Consider the following 18,488-nt stretch of genomic DNA (forward strand, 5'->3'; position numbering starts at 1 on the left):
GCCTGATATTTCTACTGGGTTTGTGTAGGTGACACCGCCATGTCAGCGTCTGAGTAATGTTTAATGTAACACGACTCTGATGAGCTATCCCGAGTTTCACACACCTGTCTTGACTCTTGAGAAAAAAATGATATTTATGAGCAGATATTTGTTGTTTTGAAACCCATATTTATTCATTCTTGTGTGAATGATTCACTGTAAAGCAACTGTTTCAGTACCGGTTACCCTGTTAACAAGTGTATCCCTTCTTTTATGCAGTTGGTCATATTTGTCTCTTCCGCCCTATACCTTTTCTTCTGATATTTCCACATTACTTTGCAATAGCCATGCAATGGGTAGGCCTAAGTCAAACATTTAGGTGAGAGGGTTTGTTCTGTTCTTACAGTAAACAAAAAGTGATTATACTATACTAGCTAATTTAATGAGGCCTGTGTCAGTATCATGATGGTGAGAGAGGTGTTTTCTGGAGAATATGATGTGATTTGCCTCATCACAGATATTCACTGATGAACAGAGACATGCATTGTACAGGTACTGTACATTAAACATTTTAGTTTAAACATGTAGTCCTATAAACCATTGTCATCAAATTTGTTGTTTTTATCACAATGGCTCTGTCCATTACAGACACATAAAGAGTAGCCCAGTCTTTTGAATCATTAGGAACATAATAAAGGTGTTGTGGAGAGTAGGGATAAGCTGTCCAAAACACGCAGGTTTTTTTGTGAGGATGCTTTGGTTTCATGAATATTGAAAAGGATAAGAAAGGGTCCATCATGTGAACAAATTTAGAGTGATATCTACTGTGTGAGTGATCCTGTGTGTGTCTGTCTCTGTGTGTGTGTGTGTGTGTGTGTGTGTGTGCATGAATGCATGCATGCAGAGTTTGTCACTTTAAGTTGAATGACAACTATAATTTGCAGTGAAATTTACATCATCTGCCCAGCTTAGTCATAGTCAGCTACAATGTTACAAGATGAATGTGGTTTTCACAATCTTACTCTGGCCGAACATTACCAGGATGGTATTTTAGAGATTTTGAATAATTTATAGCTGAATATGTAATTGGTAACCACAATTAGATCTACACATTTCTCAGGGTATTTCATTTATTCCCCAATAATCTTCCAGAATAGAGCCCTGGGCCTCTTGATTTTAGATGGTTGCTGGTCATTACCATTTCGATCATGAGGGGGAAACACTGACAAAATAATAGATTTTTCCGAACTGTTATTTTTTTCCGTGGTAGACAAGTCTTTAAAGTCTCTCGGTTACAAAAGGAGGCCATGTTTACCCAAACTTGAACAGTGCGAGGGTAAACAGAGCCGACACCTCGAAGGTAAACATGGAGAGAGGAAGTGCGTGTCAGCCATACTGTAGGCTGCCAGGGAAAATCCTTCCTGCTCGTCTGACTCCGAACACGTCCACCTGTCTGTCTCTGGAGGGCATGACACGACAGTGCAACACATAAGCTATGCTATCAGTATGGAGGGTTAAAAGTCTGCTCATGCACAGACCCACTAGTGCGTTAGCATTTTTGTGTCCTTGGGTGATCGTATCCAAAACAAAGTAAATTAAAGGACAATGGACAATTTTGACAATGACAATGAAAGCTCTTCCTGATACAGTCTATGGCCAATTGTCAAACTGTAATAGATGTGAAAACAGTATGGGGTTTGGTTGAGCTAGGTGTTTAGGGGTCCTTTATGGCACAGTGTTGCAAATGAGGGACATGAGATAGCATTACATGGCTTTTTACATGTATGCAAAATAACATTCGTTTGAGGGGATTTCATCACACATCCACACACACAGCCATGGCCTCAGCCATTGGTATTTTGCCACTGCAGCTGTTCTCGTACTGGTTAATCAAGTGTAATTTGTGGAAAGTGTAATTGGCTCAGCGCGCCCCCCTCCACCCCCACCCTAACCCGCCCCTCCCAACCCCCCTCTCCCCCCACTCTTCACCCCCCCCCCCCCCATTTCCCTGTCCTCTCCAGCATTTATTAGTATTGAAAGAGCTCCAGTGATTCTCGTCCAATATAATCATTGTGTATGGGAGACTCCTGGAAGCAGTTCAGTCTGAAGTTAGGACACTGTGAATGATGTGATGCATTTGGGTCGGGGATGGTTTTATTATTTTTTTTAAATATATTCTCTTCTCCCTCCACGGCCACTGCAGTAAATGGCTGAGGGTGAGCTAATTCTCTAATGGCACCATACGTATTCACCAAACACCAACCCACAGTTCTCAACTCGCTCCTTTCATCGAACACACTCAGTCGCTGGATTTTGTGTTAATATTACAGTGCATAAGCAGATGCACTACTAGAAGCTGTAGAGCTACAAATCGTGTGATATATCATTTGTTTTGTCATCACAACATTTTTGCTTCATTAAAATGTATAATGTCATTACTTCTAAGCTGTGTCTGTCAAGGTTAAGTCTAAACACTTTTCTTTGAGAAGAGAAATATTTGGTTGGAGTATAATCGAAGAGAGATTGTTAATGCTGCTCTCAAATCACTGTCTGATACAGTTTACTTTGATGTCTTCTTTGCCATTTCTTTTACAACACACCAAGTAATGCCTTGGTGTCTTGATGAAGACATGGTATGGACGTCATAGACTGCCACATCCATAAGTTCATGAATTCAAACAGATATGGTTTACATAAGAGTAATGTATTCCGATCACTGTCTGTAAACACAAACAATGGTGACCGGAATGTGATATGCCATTGCCATTCCTCAGGGGCACTGTTAAGGAAGTGTATAGTGCATACAAGCCCGAAATCTGTTAAGTCCAACAGCCATGCACTCTCAAGTCGCTTATGCGAGGAGTTATTAGGTGCAAAGGCTGTGATTTTACTGCTCGGAGCTGCTGCAGTGCCATGCTGGAGTGCTGTTGAAGTCAACCGATAAGCTGTGTGAGGTGCCACTTTTTGATTGTTTTGTGACTGCCGTGTTTTTGTGTGTGCGTGTGTGTGTGTGTGTGTGTTTTTTATTTGGCTTCTTATTTTTCCACTTGAAGGGTGTCTCTCCCGATGTATTTATTTGCTCTCACAAGCCATTTCCTTTTAAGGCAAAAATCCATTTAAATGGAGGCAATTTTTAGTGTTGCTCCACAGGGAAATTGAGGCACTGCGCTTAATTTCATTAAAAATATTGCAGGGGAAAAAGTGTTGCCTGAGTCTGCCATAGCAGTTCCTTAGACTTGTTTTCTCAAAGGCCATAATCTGGGTAGACTATAAATGTCCTACAATTGATTGACCATCTACTGCTGGTGATGTCTTAAGCAGTTTTGTCTCATTTCATTGTATGCATATTCTATGGCCATGTAGTTTTTTGTCAGTCATACGGTTAGATAAGTGTGTTTTGAAAGTGTAGCCCTGTAATAGTGAGTTGTTGTTTTTAGGGCTTTTGTCTTTTCAATGTGCTTAGGATATGAACCTTGACTTGGGTTTTTTACATTATTGACTTTAAGTCCTAGTGGACCCAGTAACAATGGAAATAGAGTTTGTTGGAGAGTGATGGATGACAGTGTGCAAAGAACAATTCCCCATTACCTTCCAGGATTTCCTTGCAACCGACTTTCTGTTGCTGCACCAATTTGAGACATGCCAGGAATTCTTTATCATAGTAACTCTTGCTCTGGTGATGTTTGGTATGCACAGAAATATAAGTTCATTAGTGGACCGAAGTCTGTAAACTGTAACATTTCTCTGATATGTTGTTGGAGATTCACTCAAACTTATTTTGTATGATTGATTGTTTATTCCTTATAAAACTCATTAGATGTTCATCTTTAAAATACTTACTTGTCATTGATTTATCAAAAGATCCATTTTTACCGTTCTGGTTTTCCATTGCTATTGGCAACCATTTTTATGCAACATTCTGTACCAAGAATTAAATAATGAAGAAATGAAAATTATACATTGGCCAACTGACAATGACAATGTACCCAAAGCAATGCTTCAGATTCAGATTGAGGCAGAGATTTTGAGCATGCAAATGTATAACGTTTTTAGGTCAGTAGACAGACAATCCATTTTCACTGTACACTGACTTCTCAGGGCGTGCTAATGCCATAGTGCTCCCAAACACAAAACTCATCAGTACTACCCAAACATACACACACACACACACACACACACACACACACACACACACACACACACACACACACACACACATACTCTCTCTCTCTCACACACACACACACACACTCACACACACACACACACACACACACACACACAACACACACACACACACACTGCATCTCACCAAGCGTGCTGGATCGGCCTCACACGCTCTCTGATGCCAGTGCTAATATCATTCTGTTGCAAAAACATACCCAGAAGTCACTAACTTGCTGCTTATTTCCCAGGCCTATCATTAGAACTTTACTTGGACTATTAGGACTATACTTGTATAATTCTTGTATTGTTAAGGAGATCACCTGGAGGTACGACTCTTAGGTTATTCACTCGGTTGGTTCTTGCTGTTATCCTATCAATGTCTGTTGTCTGTGGGGCAGTAGAATGGTGATAACCTCCACTGCCAAACTCTCCCAAAACTCACACCAGTGTGGAGCAACATGATTCCCTGATTCAGTTACGTGACGCCTGTATAATTATGCCCGTAAAGAGCAACAACAACCTTGCAGTTTGCATCCTAAGCATGCAGTGGTATTGACACCTTGTCGATTGTGTTTATGTCGCCGGGCGAACAACACTGACAATTATCACAAAACTGACTGAGGGCTGCTTGGCACTGAGGCGACGCAGCACCCGCGGCAGTAGCTTAATGGCGATACAGATGGGGCAGAATATGGCTCAGTGGAAGAATGAGATTTTGATGTGAAGAGAACGAGGATGAGGTGTGTGTGTGTGTGTGTGTGTGTGTGTGTGTGTGTGTGTGTGTGTGTGTGTGTGTGTGTGTGTGTGTGTGTGTGTATGTGTGTGTGTGTGTGTATGTGTGTGTGTGTGTGTGTGTGTGTGGAGGGGTAGTGGTAAAAAGGAAGCTATGAGTCACAGATTCAATCATAACCTCTCAGTTTTGTTGTGGACATTTCATTATGGGCGAGAGGGCCTGGTGAGGAATAGAGAGAGCTTGATGGGAGATCTGAGCGAGTGCAAATTCAATGTCAAAATAGATTTTTTAAATTGGATTGCTATGGACTGCGGAGCGGACGAGTAGGAGGAGGCCTGCGAGGAGAGAGAGGGGCCACACATGTGCCGGAGGTGCCCAGTGCCACCACTGGCGGACTGGGCACGGGACACAGAGAGACAGACAGACAGACAGACAGACAGACAGACAGACAGACAGGGCAGAATGATCGCTCAGAAGGATCCTCCTGGCAGAGTGACGTTGGCGTTCGTCACTGATGTGCACACTCACTCGCTGTGAATCATGAGAGTGTTGTCAGGAGTGAGAACTCCTGAAAAATGGGTGTGAAGTGTAGTGAGTGACTCGTTCAAATGATTAGGTTCTGTGGAGGTGTGACTATCTGCTTCTTGTTGGAGTTGAGAAGTGAGTGTAGCCTATTCACAACTTGGCTGTACTATGTAGCTGTTTGTAATGAACAGAGTAATGAACTCTAGTATTGAATGTCCGTGAAAGAAAGAATGTTTGCTAATCCAATCCACTTTAAATGCTGTGGAAACAGATGTATTAATTGTGTCTTACTCAGCTCTTAAGACAGATGACAGTGAAGTGGACCCTATTGCATATTCTTGTAGTAGTGTGCTATTTGATTCATTTGACTGATGCCATTTCACCAATACTAATTTACATCAGTGGGATCTGAGAAACCTGTTGTAATTACCACTAATAGAGAAACCTGTTGTAATTACCACTAATACCCCTGATATTAGACCCCCTCATCTGTAGCTCATCTGTCTGTTCTGAGACACTATAAGCCTTTAATCTGATGTATCTTGTATCTGATAGATGAGGGGAGGGTTAATGTTAGTGTTGTTAGTGTGAAAAACATGTTAGTGTTTGCCCCTTGTTGTGGGTATGAAAACCTTGTCTGATACAGATTAGTCTCTGTGCATTTGATTTCCATTTACACAGAAAATAGCCAGTTAACATGGCGAACCAGTCTGGTAGTAAAAGGTTTCTGTTCTTCGCTGTCGTCAATGAACTAGAGGCCCATCATCAAAGTGCTTTAACTGGGAAAATAATATGGGCATCCATGATTTCCATATTCTGCTGATTGTGCAGTTTTGGACATCTAAGAGCATCAAAGAGATAGTTGAGTGTCAGAGGGCTCTCTCACAGGGAACGGTGTTTGTAACATGTGAGAGAATACAGAATGGGGTAAAAGTCTTCCACTCTCTGGAGTGAGGTGAGGTCTAGGGATTGGTGACGTGACAGCATTTAGGGTTACCTTGACCTGCATTGTTGATACAGCTTTTTTGAGAAAAAAAAAGAAAAAAAGATAAAGCACCTCTTTTGGGGGCAGCCGCCCCCGGGAGGGAAATTGGCGTCCTTGTTCATTCGGCTGTCAGGAAATGAGGGAATAAAAATGAGCGCTTTTGTTGCGATATCAAAACAATAGATGTCTTTCGCACTACACTCAGACAAGAGTGGTGAATGTTGAGTTTTTTTTCCATGTCCCCCTCTTCCAATCGTGGTAATTAAACGTTCAGCATTCTTTGAGAAGAGGTGAAGAATTATTTTCGTCCTGTCTTTGTCTCTGCCTGCACTTCTGTTTTTTCCCTCGTCTCTGTGGTGGCGAGTGAAAAGAAATCAGATTGCATTGTGACAAAAATAGTGTGTTGCTGGGTGATTGTCATGTTAGCCTTCTGTTTTGCATCAGGACATATTGATTTAAGACAGAGGAAGTTAGACTGTCAACGTAATTCAAATATTTTACAACTATGGCTGCTTTTAGATGATGAAAAGTCTGCTGAATGCAAGTGCTTCATATTCATAAGATATACACATGTGAAATGTTTAAAGAGCTCTAAATCGGCCATTTTAATCTGCCTTTTGGTTAAATAATATACGTGATGCCATGCGAGTTGCTGTGGAGGTGTTTTATGTAACCAGTGTGAGGCCTTTATGTCTCTGTAGCACACTTTCTGCTACAACAGTCCGATTTCTGCTGTTGGGGGTACTGCTCTCGGTTTCCTCTCTCATCCGTCTTTCTTTCTTTCTTTCTTTCTTTCTTTCTTTCTTTCTTTCTTTCTTTCTTTCTGTCTCCTTCTGCTTCTCTTATTTCCTCTTTTCCTCCTTACATTTCTCTCTGTCCCTTTCTTCCTCTGTGACACAGAGGCCCTGTTCCTGTTCTCTTTCTCCTCTTTTCCTCACTCCTCCTTTCTCTTTCACAATATTCAGACCAACCTGTACTTGATTTAATCTTTAGCCATTATTATGACCGCCGCGCAGTCATATTAGTCAGATTTTTTTTTCTTTTCTTTTTTGCATGTCCAAATTTCCGTCAAGGATTCCCGGGACACTGTAAGACCGGGGTACACGAAACTTGGTGGGCATGTAACCCCACATGGATAGCATGGAACCTCCTGTTTTCGTTTTGATCTGTAGCCCCCCCGCTGGACTGGACCCCCCGAAAGGAGGGTAGGGCAGACACAGTTTTCTGTGAATATCTCGAGAACCGTAGGGTTTAGGAGGACCATTTTTTTTTATATGTTGATCTCAAAGGGCCATGTCAATCCATTCCATAACCACTCATTTCATGTATAGCGCCACCTAGTTAAACACAAAAAAGTAAAAATGAGGTGTTGTAATCGCAGGTATCTGTGACCTAACATAGTCAAAACTTCACAAAATTGGAAGTGTAGGATCATTATCACACCCTCTGAATGCACGGCAAGTTCCGTTCATGGGGGGCCACACAATAAATTAATTTATGTTACTATACACCAACTGGCCTATAGGTAGCCGGAGACAGTTTTCTGTGAATATCTCGAGAACCGTAGGGCCTAGGAGGTCCACCTTTTTTTTATGTTGGTCTTAAGGGGGCATGTCAACCTATCCCATTACCACTTATTTCATGTATAGCGCCACCTAGTTAAAAATGAAAAAGCAAAACATTAGGTGTTTTCATCACAATATCTCTGGCTGACATGGTCAAAACTGCACGAAATTGAAAGTGTAGGATCATTATGACACCCTCCGAATGCATGCCAAGTTTCATGGACTTTCGTTCATGGGGAGCCTTACAATAAAATAATTTATGTGCACATTTAGTGACCGTACACCAACAAGGATTCCCGGGACACTGAAAGACCGGGGTACACGAAACTTGGTGGGCATGTAACCCCACATGGATAGCATGGAACCATCGCTTTTCGTTTTGATATGTACCCCCCCGCTGGACTGGACCCCAGGGCAGACACAGTTTTCTGTAAATATCTTGAGAACCGTACGGCCTAGGATGACCAATTTTTTGCGTATGTTTGCCTCCAGGGGTCATGTAAACCCAATCCATATGCACACATGTAGTTTAACTTATAATTTTGTTGAAGCAGCTGAAATGTTAAATTCAGGCCCAGGGCAGTAAGGGCCATGGAACCATCCTACTGAAGAGGAAATAAATAATGTTGTATCCTCTGCCTCAGTCTGGCTTAACACACATTTGTCACTCGCTTTAATAAACAGATCTGAAGAACAAATTGGGTTTCTGAAGGAGGGTACGCTTTCTATTTTCTGACCAAACAAGCATGTTAATTTATTTGGTGAAGCACATGTACGGTATGGGATGAAGTAGTGTTTGTTTCTGTGGCAGTTGTTTTTTTCAGAAGTGACGAATGAAACAGTAAAATATATATTCTATCAGTATGGGCAGGGGCCTCCCAAGGGGCCATCATGAACTTGTCATTGCGGACTCTTCAGCTGTCAGAGTTGAGCTCCAGGAGCCAGATTGGTTTGTCCTGAGATGGTCTGTTCTGGAGAAACAGGGTGGACATGGCTTGTTGACTTTGGTCAGGATGAAGGGCATGGCAACCTAGACTGGCGTACATGCTACAATCATCAGCTATAACCATCCAGTCAGTGGCAGCCAGATCTTTTTTTTTTTTTATCTTTTCATAAATTGCTAAAAGAACAATAATGTATCCACTGTGCATACTTGCATACAGGGGTCTGTAGCAGAATGGGTGAGTTGACCACCTATATGGACAGGATCTCCTGCCTTCTTAAGGCAGCGAGGGAAAGCTAAAGGAAACCACTGCAGCTCTATCTGAGTTGAGGGATCTGTGGCTCCCTGGTGGGTAGACATGGAAAATGACCCCCACCCTGCCCCTTCGGCTCCTCGGCAGGCTAGGCTCTGAACACACATCCATCGAACAGACTCCCGCAAGATGAGAGAGATCTAGGCTTTGACGATAAGGCGGATCTAGCATTTCGATATTGATTTCATTTTCTCTCTCTGGCGAGTCGCACCCCCCCCCCCCCCCCCCCCCCACACACCCCTCCCTTCCCCCCATCCCCCTCCACTCTCATTCAAAGGGACAACAGAAAAAAGGGGGTTTTCCCATCCTCCTCCTCCACGTGCGGAGACGTGCATGTGGAGTCCTGCTCCGCCCAAATACAACACCAGGGCCGGTGCCAGCGAAGCCCCAGCATGGCTTTGGCAGCGACGTTGCTGCCCCAGGGCTCGGAGCTCGGTGGCGCAGATGGCGCGACCTGCTCATGCAGACAAGCGATGCCTGCGGGCACGTGGAAGAACCCCGAAACCCATCCTGCCCACTCGCTTGCTGCAACGCGGATGCCATCTTATCAGGTGGTCTTGCGTAACAATTGCTGCAAGGCGCTCTTGGTGGATCCCCTCTTTTAGCAGTAGATTAGTAGTAAACAATACTACACTGCTACTGCACTGCTATATCAACACTCCACCGTGGCTTATGCTGGACTAATGACTGTGTAATAGAGTGTTTGATGACTTTATCCATGATGAAATCTATGGGCATAAAAGGGCCTTGCAGGTTCTCTCATAAAATGGATATCCTCATATGTCTCAGTGAGGTAAGTTGAGTTAGGTGATATAGGTGAGTTGCTTATCCTCTTGTAAATGACATTTGATAAATAAGTGTTGTTGCGATTAGCACCTGGATTTGTGCTACATTTTGATACTCTGTCCCACTCTGAATTATATGACTGCCTGTGTGAGTGCTGTGCTTTGCTAACTGTAGATATTGATCCTCTGATGAAACACACTCGTAATCAGTGTCATCAATGTAGTTGCTGAGTATATAAACAGCCCTTATTTTTAGTGGAGTTTAAAGGCCTTTTCCTAAATAATGATATCATAATTTTACGAGCAAATTGCCCTCAAGGCGAAGACTCATGGTACATAACCATAATCTTTTATTAAGTCTGCCCAAGTGTCGCTGCCACATTAATGCAGCTCTGTAGACCACAGGACTCCAATTAGTGTTCTATCCAAGCTCTGAGTCATGGATGGTGAGTGGGATCGCCGTATGGACTCCATACTGGAGAACACTTTAGAATTCAAGCTCTAACATCAGGATGGAGAATATTTTACATGTGACCCGGGATGCATGTTCAATGGGCAAAGGTTGCAAGCAAAGGTCAACACCACTACTACAGAAGTGTGTGACATATGCAGCCTGCACTTGTGGCTTTTTGATATAGCCTTTGAGGGAGTTTGGAATGGGCTATGAGTCCTTTCAGTCTAAGGCAAATGTCTAAAAATGTTGTAATTCATGGTGACATTAAGGGCACAGAGTCCCTTTAACTGAGGCAAACGTTTCCTTTAATGTAAAGTAATATGTCCTAGAGCTCCAGTCAGGCAACCTCTCAGGAGCACATTCAGAGTGGTGGTCAGGAAATGTTTTGGCGGCACGCCAGCTGAAAGTCACCTGTTGTCGTCTAGCGAAACTGCTGGTACTCTCTATGAAAGTGAGGGCAGTCACTGTGTGTGTGTGTGTGTGTGTGTGTGTGTAGTGTTTTTTTGTATTGGTCGGGGGAGAGACGGGTGGAGTGGAGGCTGGGGGTGGGGGACAAGTCTCAACAATGCCTCACAAATCACAGCTTGAACCAACAGGCCGATTTAACTGCTTCGCAGAGTTAAAATAGAATTATGTGTTTATGTCGGAGAATTTATGGCGGCCGAATGGGAAAGAGTTATTGATTGGGGCCCAGGGTTTTTCTCTCCTCTATTCCTTGACTCACTCTCCCTCCCTCCCTCCCTCCTTCCCTCCCTCCCTCCCTCCACCCAACCCCCTCAACTCCCACCTGCTGCCCGCCTGTTGAGGCTCATATTCGTCTCACAACTTGGTAATGTGGCTCATTTGTGAGGGTCAAGGGCACTGCAAACGTTGTTAAAGTGCTGTTACTGGCCATTTGCTGCAGGCACTGGATTTCACACTCACTTGTCTCAGCTTTGTTATGGAGGAGATGCTCAAGCCAAACATGCAAGGGTAGCTGCATTGTCCTGTTGAGATGGACAACGAATACCAGGGAGGATTTTCAGGATTAATTAATGTAGAGCAGTTATTCAGAGTGGTATCAAATTTTTTAATTTAGGTCTGGACTGGAGATGTGATCAAGAATTAGTCGAAAGCTTACGTTTTAAAAAATACAGTGTATATTTTATAAAGGGGCTTGAGGGTGGTGTTTTTCTCAGAAAACTACTTTTTATTGGAAAACTGCTGACACATCTGCAAGTTTAAGCATTAAAATGTTGAGAATCAATATAGTTTATGAGCTACATTTGTATTCTACATAAGTAACACAGTGCTCTCATTTCGACCACGGGAAGTAAGATAAGAAATTAGTTTAGGGAAAACTAAACTGTTCCACACACACACACACACACACACACACACACACACCCTAATATATGTCCCCCTATTTATATGACTAATTAGTGAAATAGTGATCTTTTTCTTTCATAAAAGTCTGCTTGTCTTCTTCTTCTTCTTCATGTTTTGGATTTGTCCCTACAATACACTTTTAAGAAGAGAGCAAATTTAGCACAATATTCCTTGAAAAAGTTACATTTAATATCCTAAATTATATATCTCTCTTTCTCTCTCTCTCTCTCTCTCTCTCTCTCTCTCTCGCTCTCTCTCTCTCTCTCTCTCCCTCCTTCTCTCTGTACGACTCTCCTCGTGATGGCAGGTGAATGCAGACGGCCAGAAGCTGAGTCATGCCGGGTCGCAGCCTTGCCTGTCCCAGAGCGCCCGGGCCTGCTCGGAGATAGCTATGAACAGCTGCAGCCGGTACAATGGCGGCGTGGGCAGCAGACCGCTGGGCAGCCTGGGCGCTTCGCGGCGCAACCTCGCCGAGCTGGACTCGGAGACGCAGCCCCTACAGACGCTGCACAGCTCCGGCCTGGAGGTGGTGGTGTCCAAGGGCCACGATGACCTCCTCCACCACCACCACCACCACCGCAAGGCGTCCAGCGAGAGCCTGCCCCGGGAGGGTGGAGGCGGCGTGGGGGGAAGCGGCGGCGGGAGCCCCGGGGACGTGGAGCAGCCGAGGGGCCGTGGCGGCAGCGTGCGGGCCATGCAGAAGAAGAACAAGGACATCGGCATCAAGCTGGGCCACCGGAGGGCGCTGTTCGAAAAGCGCAAGCGGCTCAGCGACTACGCGCTTATCTTCGGGATGTTCGGGATCGTTGTTATGGTGACGGAGACGGAACTTTCCTGGGGGGTTTATTCCAAGGTGAGCTGGGGGAGCCTGTTGCATGTGGAGAGTGGCCAGTGAAGCTTCTGCACACACACACACGCACACACACACACACACACACACACACACACACACACACACACACACACACACACACACGTACCGACATACACGTACCTACGCCATTCTGTTGTGTGAGCTCAGCCATTTACAGGCCCATCTTGACATCCTCTTTCCCATCTTCAAATTTCCCTCTCTCCCCCTTCTGTCTTGCCCTCTCTTTCCTTTTTCTACACCTGCTTTATCCTTTCTTATTCTCTCTTTCACACCTTGTTTTCATCCCTGCACTACCCATTCTGTCCTCTCTTGTCCTCCTCACTCCTCTCTGGCCATTTCACCCCCTCTATTTCTCTCTCTGTCCATCTCTCCCTCTCTCTCTCCCTCTCTCTCTCTCTCTCTGTCCCTCTGCATCTCACTAACACTCCGCTTTACTGTGGCTATCAAAAGAGAAAAAAAAAGCCCAGTGCACAAATAACGACACGGAAATAAAGGTGGCAGGAGAGAGAGAGAGAGAGAGAGAGAGAGAGAGAAGAGGGAGTGTGTATGAGGGAAACCACCACCTCTCTGTTTGCACAAACACAATCAGGAAACATGAGCTCCCTGAGAGCATGCAGTAAACACACCTGTGCCCACACATATAACATAAACAAGCGTGCGTACGCATAGACACACACACACACACACACACACACACACACACACACACACACACACACATCCAAACACACAAATGTGTTAACCGATTTTCATATTGTCATGTTAAAAAACCTCCCTTTGCAATAAGTCACCAACAATGGACCACAGCCATTGCATTGTCCATCATATGAAAACACCCCAAATAATTTTCTCTATTTCTGCACTATCCCTTTAAAGGCCTGGCCTAATTTTATCCTGTTTAACAGCTTCAATTGCAAGCAGCGCTGGTGTTCAGTAACAGACATGGGCTACGTTAGATGGGGATATTTTACCTATCAGGTTCTTAACATAGATGAGCTTGTTAAGTCACTTTAAATAATTAAGGGAGGGCATAATTAAGAGCAAGGCTCGGGCCGCCCGGTGCGATGGTGATGGCGATGGGGAGAGTCTGTGTGTGGGCGGCCAGGGTGGGGTGGTGCACAGGCGTGTGCTGAGCACGCTCAGAATGGCCACAGCCACTTATGGTGCTTAGGCGCCAGAGGGGTCTGGTTACTGAAGTGTGGGCATGTTTCAGATCATTCACAAAGCCCACTAACCACCCTCCTAACCCTCACTTCCTGCAACACACACATGCACACACACATACACACACACACACACACACACACACACACACACACACACACACACACACACACACACATACACACACACACACACACACACACACACACACACACACATACACACACATACACGCATACACACACACACACACATAGACACATACACACACACAAACACACAGACCATCGCTACCGACTCCCACTCAAGTGAGCAGCGGTGATGGAAAGAACCAAGTTGAGGAGGTCTGAGCGTTCCTGAAAGGAACAGAAGGCACTGCCTCCTCTTCATCCTCCTCATCCTCCTCCTCCATCTCCTCTACCTCTTTGTTTGCCGATGCCGAAGCCCCGTGCCATGCACCCCCCAGCCCCCCCACCCCCCCTCTCCTGCAGTTAGGGTTTCGCTGGGTGGGTGGATCCGTTTGCAGGTTGGAGGGTGGGTGGAAGTAGACACATGATATTAGGCAGAGAGGGCTGTTTTCTCCCATTGTGCCGCCGGCCTTTAATGTCCGGAGGCAGCACAGCGTAGCGCCGGCCAGTGCTGCCACTGCTGCTGTGGCTCAAGAGACACGCCGGCCAGAATGTAGCGGTCAAGTGATCCGTAGCTCCTCCACAAGACCATATGCTTGTGTGTGTATGTGTGTGTGTGTGTGTGTGTGTGTGTGTGTGCGTGCGTGTGCGTGTGCGTGTGTGTGTGCGTGTGTGTGTGTGTGTGTGTGTGTGTCTCTGTGTCTCTGTGTGTATGTGAGTAATGCTGCTTCTATTTGTCTTTGGTCTTTGGGTGTTTGTATTTGTCTTAACATATTTATTTTTCTGTCTGTGTGCATGTGATCCTCTGTTACTGTACAGTATATTTACCCTTGTGTGGGTTGTTTTGGGCATGTGTGTGATTGTTTTTGTTTTGTATGGATCGAAGCGTGTATCGTTGTGAGTTTCGTTTTATGTCCTTATTAAGCTTAGAGGTGTGTCGCTGTCGCTGGTGGACTGGTGGCAGAAAGCAGGTGTAGTCCAGATTGTATGTTAGACATGTGAAGAAGATACAATTTCCAGAAACAATAGAGTCAGTATTCTGAGCACCAGATTTGCTAATTTGTACCATGGGGGCAGCCGTGGCCTACTGGTTAGCGCTTCGGCCTTGTAACCGGAGGGTTGCCGATTCGAACCCCGACCAGTAGGCACGGCTGAAGTGCCCTTGAACAAGGCACCTAACCCCTCACTGCTCCCCGAGCGCCGCTGTTGATGCAGGCAGCTAACTGCGCCGCGATTAGTGTGTGCTTCACCTCACTGTGTGTACACTGTGTGCTGTGTGTGTTTCACTAATTCACGGATTGGGATAAATGCAGAGACCAAATTTCCCTCACGGGATCAAAACAGTATGTATACTTATATACTTATACTTATACTGACAGAAGCAGCTTGTACTTGCCTATTCATGTCTCCCCATCACTTTTTCACTTTATCTGCTTTAGATTCCTTCTACTTTTCAGAATGACCTCACAAGCTTGAGCTTCACAAATAGAATAATTTCTTTTTGTCGTATAGAATTACTGTCCTGTATTACCTCTCTGATGACACCTTATTAGCATGTATATATGTTTCTTGATAGCTAAACGTTTGATTCCTTGTAATGTCAGCCAGTGGTCCAGTGATTCCATTCAATTCTGCCTTTGACACTGTTGTGGGTGCTGAAAATTATACAGTTAGATGGCAGTAACATGCGTTGGTTATGCGATCAGTCACAGGTTTGGTAAATTCTATGTAATTGAAAAAGCTTCTGCAGCAGTCTCTAACATAATATGTGCATCTGCCCTTATGTCTCAGCTCAACTGTCCTTGCTTACTGCACTGAGATTCCTCCCTTTCTCTCCATATTCCCTTATATCAGTCTCTCATGTGCAGTATGTTCCATGTTGTGAGCCAATGTACATTTGTTTTTTTATGTTTTGTCCATGCCTGTGTGCGCATATGTTATCTGTATGGTATACGTATGTGTGTGTTTGTGTGTGTGTGTGTGTGTGTGTGTGTGTGTGTGTGTGTGTGTGTGTGTGTTTGTGTTTGTGTGTGTGTGTGTGTGTGTGTGTGTGTGTGTGTCTGTGTGTGTGTGTGCGCTCACATTTTTGATGCATCTTTCATTCATCATGAGCACCAAACAGCAGCGTCCACGTAATGGAAATGAGAGACTTTAGACGCATCCCCAGAGGAGGACGCTCACAAGACAAATGAGGGTTTTTAAAGCATTAGCCTGCCAATGTCACCAGGGGCTCTCTCTCCAGCTCTGTCTCTGTCACACTCGCTCTCTCCCTCTCTCTCTCTCACTCTCTCTCTAGCTTCCTCTCTGTCAAACACTTTCTCTCTCTCTTTCTCTCCCCCTCTCTCTTTCTCTTTCTCTGTTTCTGTCTGTCTCACACTCTTTCTTTCTCTGTCTTTCTCTCACTGTCTCTCTCTGGCTTTGCCTCTGTCTCATTCTCTCTCTCGCTCTCTCTCTCTCTCTCCAGTTTCAGCCAGGCATCTCAGCTGTTGTAGCTCATCTGCAAGCTCTGTCCGTCTCTCAGGGTGTCTGTCCACTTACATCTTTGTCCAAGCTGAGGAGGGCCTAAAGCCCACCCTGGTGCACACACACACAGAGACACACACACACACTGCACATATATACACACACACACACACACACACACACACTCAGACACACTATAGCCCTTATAAATAAAGTGTACTAACAATGAATACGTGGTTGCATGGTGAGGCTGGTCAGATGTGGTTGTATAGAGAGACTGGTATTGGAGGAAAATAACAAACAAATAGAAATGAGTGAATACAGAATTCACAATGTTTTTAAAATCCTCAAGGCCCAAATGGATTTATCTGGCTTTGTACATTTCTAGTAGGAATGTGTACGTTAGTCAGCCTCAGTGACAGTAATGCAGACCTTCAGCGCTGCGCCACACTTGGGTGGGGTGAGGTGTGTGTGTGTGTGTGTGTGTGTGTGTGTGGGGGGGGTCAACGTGAAGAGTGGGTGGAAAAACACTTTCCCTGGCTGGAGGGGAAAGAGCATTACTGAGTTCATCGCTTCAGAGGGAAGCCTCTGAGATCTGATGATTCATCACTGCCCTGGTTAAAAGATTTAATATGTTGGCCTGTCGGCTTCCGCAGCTGCGCACCTGGCTGTAGTGCTCCCTTGTTTTTGTCATGGTCCTCCACGCCTCCACCTAGATTCCCCTGAGGCTTATTTCAGCTGCCGGTTAATTTGTAGAAACCTCTTTTAAAATGTGTTCTTCACAGAAGGCACACAACTGAGGATATCCGTGTCTTTAAGATCCTGTACACTTTAAACTGTATAAACTGGACAATCAAGCAGAGCGACGCAAAAAGAGTCAAATAGGTAACAATGAGAGGAGAGAGAGAGAGAGAGAGAGAGAGAGAGAGAGAGAGAGAGATGGGGAGGAAGGGACACATGAGCAGTGAGACAGAAAGAGCCAGACGGGAGAACCTGTCAGTGTGCCTGGGAGGAGGAGGAAGAGGAGCAGCCCAGCCATCGTGCACAGAAATCGGATAACATGCTGTTCTGGGCTGCCCCCAAATCATCAATACCTACTTAATTACTAAATATAGATAATGCTGTTATGGCCACTTAGCTGGGTCTGCCTCTGCCTCTCTGCTCCCTGTTAGCGAGCGTCTCTATTTCCATTTTCCATCAGTGTAAAGAGATTTGTAACAGGCAAATGTACGTTCTCTTACCCAACCCGCTTCTCTGTCTGTCTGTCTGCAGGAATCTTCATATTCATTTGCACTGAAATGCCTTATCAGCCTCTCCACTGTTATACTGCTGGGTCTCATCATTATGTACCATGCCAGGGAAATACAGGTAAGACTGACACACCTATTGCCTGGTCTCAATGGTATATTATACACATGAGAAATTAGTCTGCTAGTCTACAATATCAAAAATCAAAGCTACACATATTCAGGTTGACTTCTGGCATGTGTAACTTGGAGGGGTTCTTTTGTTTCTATTATATGGTAATCCAGCTGTAAAGGGCCTTGAGGCCATTTTTCTCAAGTGCTAGTTTAGTCAAAGTGATCTGTGATGTTCAAGTAGCGAGTTTAGATGTCCTTCAAAATAATATGTCCAACCCTGAAGCTGTTGTGAATTCTAATAATTATTTGAAGTAAATGACACTCACAGGCAGGGAAACCTTACTGACCTCAGGGTGCAGCACAGTATGTGTGTGCATTTGCACAGGCAGACTGTGATTAATGCTCACATTACACCCAGAGCTGATGGCCAATAAGAGATGTAATCTAATAAAGACCTGTCACTTATGAGTGTAAATAGCATTTAATTGGCCATTCAGTTGCCACTTATCAGAGATAGGCTGAGCAGGAGGTGGGTTTCAGACAGGCCTGGCCTTCACTGTTGGGCGTGATGAGGTGATTAATTGACATGACAGAGGAGATGTGGACGGTGCACATGAGTAAGGTATGATGGATGGTAGAACCATGATGAAATAATGATAGAAACAGGGGGAACACTTTAAC

At 44.7% G+C, this 18,488-nt stretch overlaps 1 protein-coding gene across 3 annotated transcripts in view; it reads left to right on the forward strand.

Annotated features, from left to right (window-relative positions):
* kcnn1b (potassium intermediate/small conductance calcium-activated channel, subfamily N, member 1b) overlaps positions 1-18,488 on the forward strand; it is a 41,405-nt gene that overhangs the window by 1,988 nt on the left and 20,929 nt on the right. For all 3 annotated transcript variants that reach the window (XM_042057255.1, XM_042057256.1, XM_042057257.1), the window contains exons 2-3: positions 12,125-12,670; positions 17,719-17,814. In XM_042057255.1, coding sequence (XP_041913189.1) covers positions 12,125-12,670; positions 17,719-17,814 — 642 coding nt within the window. The remainder of the gene's footprint in view (positions 1-12,124; positions 12,671-17,718; positions 17,815-18,488) is intronic.

Source organism: Alosa sapidissima, chromosome 12, assembly GCF_018492685.1.
Source record: "Alosa sapidissima isolate fAloSap1 chromosome 12, fAloSap1.pri, whole genome shotgun sequence".
Taxonomy (NCBI): Eukaryota; Metazoa; Chordata; class Actinopteri; order Clupeiformes; family Clupeidae; genus Alosa; species Alosa sapidissima.